Source organism: Etheostoma cragini, chromosome 3 (assembly GCF_013103735.1).
Source record: "Etheostoma cragini isolate CJK2018 chromosome 3, CSU_Ecrag_1.0, whole genome shotgun sequence".
In the NCBI taxonomy this organism is placed as follows: Eukaryota; Metazoa; Chordata; class Actinopteri; order Perciformes; family Percidae; genus Etheostoma; species Etheostoma cragini.
The window spans coordinates 29,994,216-29,997,986 of NC_048409.1; the positions used below are offsets into that span (position 1 = coordinate 29,994,216).

Consider the following 3,771-nt stretch of genomic DNA (forward strand, 5'->3'; position numbering starts at 1 on the left):
TCACATGACACAGAGCTGGAGGATGTTATCACATGACACAGAGCTGGAGGGTGTTATCACATGACACAGAGCTGGAGGATATTATCACATGACACAGAGCTGGAGGATGTTATCACATGACACAGAGCTGGAGGGTGTTATCACATGACACAGAGCTGGAGGGTGTTATCACATGACACAGAGCTAGAGGATGTTATCACATGACACACACACATTCATTTGGCCGTCACTAGAATTTGGTTTTTCCAGCTCGCGACCCAATAGAGAGTTGCTAGGCAACCCTGGCTGCAGAACTGCTGCCGCTAAGGTGCAGGGTCTCCAATTCTGGGCTAGAATTCAGAATCAGAATCCAAAATACTTTATTGATCCCCGAAGGGAAATTTTGTGTTACAGTTGAACGAAGTATGTAAACATCGGAGTAGAAATATAAGTAAAGAAACAGAAGGAATGCGGATATGTAGATGTTGATAATTCACAGCTGAAGTAGGACTAGAGTACCAGGGTCTCCAGGGTCGCCAGGGTCTCCATAAATCTCCACAACGATCGGGAATCCTTTGGGTCCGGTTTCTCCTCGGTTCCCCGGAGGCCCAGGAGGCCCCGGATCACTCCTGGTCCCATCGACACCCGTCTCCCCTGACAGGAAGTCACAGACAGGTGCAGAAAGAACTGGTTATTAATTGATCACTGACTGATTGGTTGAAATGTGACACCTTTGGGACCTGGTCCTGGCAACTTAAAGGAGAACTCTGGTCCATTTCAACATGTAGCTCTGTTTTTATTTTAAATGTGGAGGTCTGTCAGTAGAGAGACAGATGGAACCAATCGGCGCCGCCTACACCGAGGTGTCCTCCTGCACCAGGGCAACAGGGCAAGTTATAAGGGTGCTTAACATGTTCAATATGTCCCTAAAAGATGTTTTCGTTAATTTTGTAGAATTTGGAGGAAAAAAATAATTGCTGAAAGAACTTAAAAAAATGTAAAAAAGAGAGAAAAAAAATGTCAAAAGTGACTAAATTATGAACAAATTTCAAATAAAAAGTCACACATGTAAAAAACACCAAAACGCTTAAATGTTGAATAAAGTGACAAGATGTCGAAAAAAGTCACAAAAATGTTAAAAAAAATAATAAAAAGTTTAGAAAAATTTTAAAATTAAAAGCTTAAAATCTTTTGAAAAAAAAAAACTATATATATTTTGGAAAAATTCGACAAACAAAGGGTTTTTATTAATTAAGTTAAAATTAAATTTAAATTTTGACTAAAAAAACCAAAACTTCCAGGTTGGCGGGAAGACAAACCGAAGGTTAAAACCTGATTGAGTTAGTTTTTAGTTTCACAGACTGATTGATCGGTTGACATGGGACACCTTTGAGTCCTGGTGGTCCAGTTGCTCCAGGTCTCCCGTCATCCCCTGGACTCCCGTGGGCTCCTGGAGGACCCACATCTCCTCTGGGACCTAACACACATACACACACACACACACACACACACACACACACACACACACACAAACACACACACACACACACACACATGTGGATGTTTCTATACTTGTGAGGATACTGCGTGGAAGTTGTTTTGATAAATACATGAAGTCATAAAAATGAAAGCATCAAATGTAACAATATGAATAATATTATAGAAGGATATAGGAAATCTTACAGGCATGTGTGTTTGTGTATGTGTGTGTGTGTGTGTGTGTGTGTGTGTGTGTGTGCCCCTCACATCCTTACCTGTGCTTCCTGTCTCCCCGTCACCCCCTCTCAGGCCTTTGGGTCCAACGTCTCCTGCTGGTCCTGGTGGTCCATCCCACCCAGGTTCCCCGTGAGGGCCCTGGGGCCCTGGGGCCCCCACGCCCTGCCCCCCAGGGTCACCCTGCGAGCCCTTCTGGCCCTGCTTCCCTGGAAGAGTTGGGGGGTTTTCACATTGTGTTATAATTTGTGTAATAACAACTTCTACTGTTTATTATACTTAGAGGGGGATTTAAAGTAAAAGGGTCATAATAGTATTTATAAAACTGGGTCCTATTTTCCCATCATGCATTGCTGTCTATGCTAAAGGCCGCCCCTTGACTGTGAATACAATATATGTATGTATATGTATGTATATGTATGTATATGTATGTATATATATGTGTATACTGCCTGTTTAGGTATATTAAATTGAACTAGGTTTCCCAGTTATTTTTTACAGTGTAGAGAACTCTGCAGCTTGGGGAGATCTTACCTGTAAAACCGATGAATCCCATTGGTCCGTCCGCTCCTTCAGGTCCAGGAGATCCAGGTAAACAGGGTCCAACCAAACCAACAGGACCCAGTAACCCGTCCAGACCGCTCCGACCTGAGAGACACTTCAGTTCAGTCCACGTTGGGGGGTTTGAAATATGAGGTTCACCAGATCTTGTGTGCCATACCTTTGGGTCCTAGAGGTCCGTCTTGTCCTGGAGGACCTGGAGCTCCATCTGGTCCTGGGTCTCCGGGGTTTCCGTTGGGCCCAACAGAGCCATCTTCTCCCTGGGGCCCTGACTGACCCTGCTGGCCTGGGAAACCCAGACCGCTGCCCCCCTGGGACCACACAGACCAACAAGACTTTACATCCAGCAGCAAAACAGGAAGTAGTGTGATGTCATCATGTCAGATGAACACATCAACAGTTTCATGTAAATATAAATCTCCTGTCACCAGGAGTCCACGTTACCTTGGGGCCCGGCATCCCTGGGGGGCCTGACGGGCCGGCCCGTCCCTTGATACCAAAACTTGTTAAACCTGGAGCTCCTGGAGGGCCCTTGTTTCCTGAGCCAACAAAAACAAAGTGTTACCGTCTTCTTTAAACGCCCTCAGTGGACGGTTTGGTCCAACACTCTTCATAGACCTGACCTTTGACCCCTGGGAAGCCTGGAGGACCCTGGACTGAGAATCCGTTATCTCCTCTTTCTCCCTTCGGACCAACAAATCCTGGACAACCTGGACGTCCTGTCCCACCTGAGACAGACCAGCACAGACAACAGGTGAGTCACAAGGTTTGGGTTTTCACCTATTTCTGATGATCAGGTTTATTTTTAACCCTCATGTTGTCCTCATCTTGTCCTCATGTTGTCCTCATGCTGTCCTCATGTTTTCCTATATCAATGTTCTTTTTAATTCCCCAAATACCATGATTGATTCAACACAACGCTCTCAACTTTGAGTCCCAGAGACCCGTCTTTCTCTCAAACAATTTCCCACTACCCTCATCTTGTCCTCTGGAGTCCCAGAGACCCGTCTTACAATCAAACGTGTATCCCACTAGTCTCACACCGTCTTGCGTAGTCCAGAGACCCGTCCTGCACTCGAGCGTGTATCCCACTACACTAATCTTGTCCTCCGGGTCCAAGAGACCCGTCCTGCACTCGAACATGATAAATAAACTCAACAACTCCCCGTGACACGAAGGACAACACAAGGGTTAAATAATAAAAAAAAACATAAAAATGACGAGGACACCCGACAGTGAAATGGACCGGTCTCACCTTCAGGTCCGGGGTTTCCAGGTAAACCTTTCTCTCCTTTCTGACCCGGATCTCCTGGAGAGGTATTGATTTCACCAGGAGAACCTTTTTCACCTGAGTGGACAGACAGGCAGACAGACAGACAGACAGACAGAGAGAGAGAGAGAGAGAGAGACAGAGACAGACAGACAGACAGACAGACAGAGAGAGAGAGAGACAGAGACAGACAGACAGAGAGAGAGACAGAGAGAGAGACAGAGACAGACAGACAGACAGACAGACAG

General features: G+C 45.7%; 2 protein-coding genes across 2 annotated transcripts in view; one reads left to right on the plus strand and one right to left on the minus strand.

The window, feature by feature from the left end:
* LOC117938780 (collagen alpha-2(IV) chain-like) overlaps positions 1 to 3,771 on the minus strand; it is a 31,202-nt gene that overhangs the window by 23,142 nt on the left and 4,289 nt on the right. Inside the window, exons 3-10 of the mRNA XM_034863647.1 lie at positions 3,509 to 3,601; positions 2,877 to 2,981; positions 2,698 to 2,792; positions 2,414 to 2,564; positions 2,227 to 2,340; positions 1,734 to 1,901; positions 1,367 to 1,456; positions 499 to 633 (exon numbers count right to left, since the gene is read on the minus strand). Coding sequence (XP_034719538.1) covers positions 499 to 633; positions 1,367 to 1,456; positions 1,734 to 1,901; positions 2,227 to 2,340; positions 2,414 to 2,564; positions 2,698 to 2,792; positions 2,877 to 2,981; positions 3,509 to 3,601 — 951 coding nt within the window. The remainder of the gene's footprint in view (positions 1 to 498; positions 634 to 1,366; positions 1,457 to 1,733; positions 1,902 to 2,226; positions 2,341 to 2,413; positions 2,565 to 2,697; positions 2,793 to 2,876; positions 2,982 to 3,508; positions 3,602 to 3,771) is intronic.
* LOC117939352 overlaps positions 1 to 3,771 on the plus strand; it is a 10,240-nt gene that overhangs the window by 1,900 nt on the left and 4,569 nt on the right. The window lies entirely within an intron of this gene.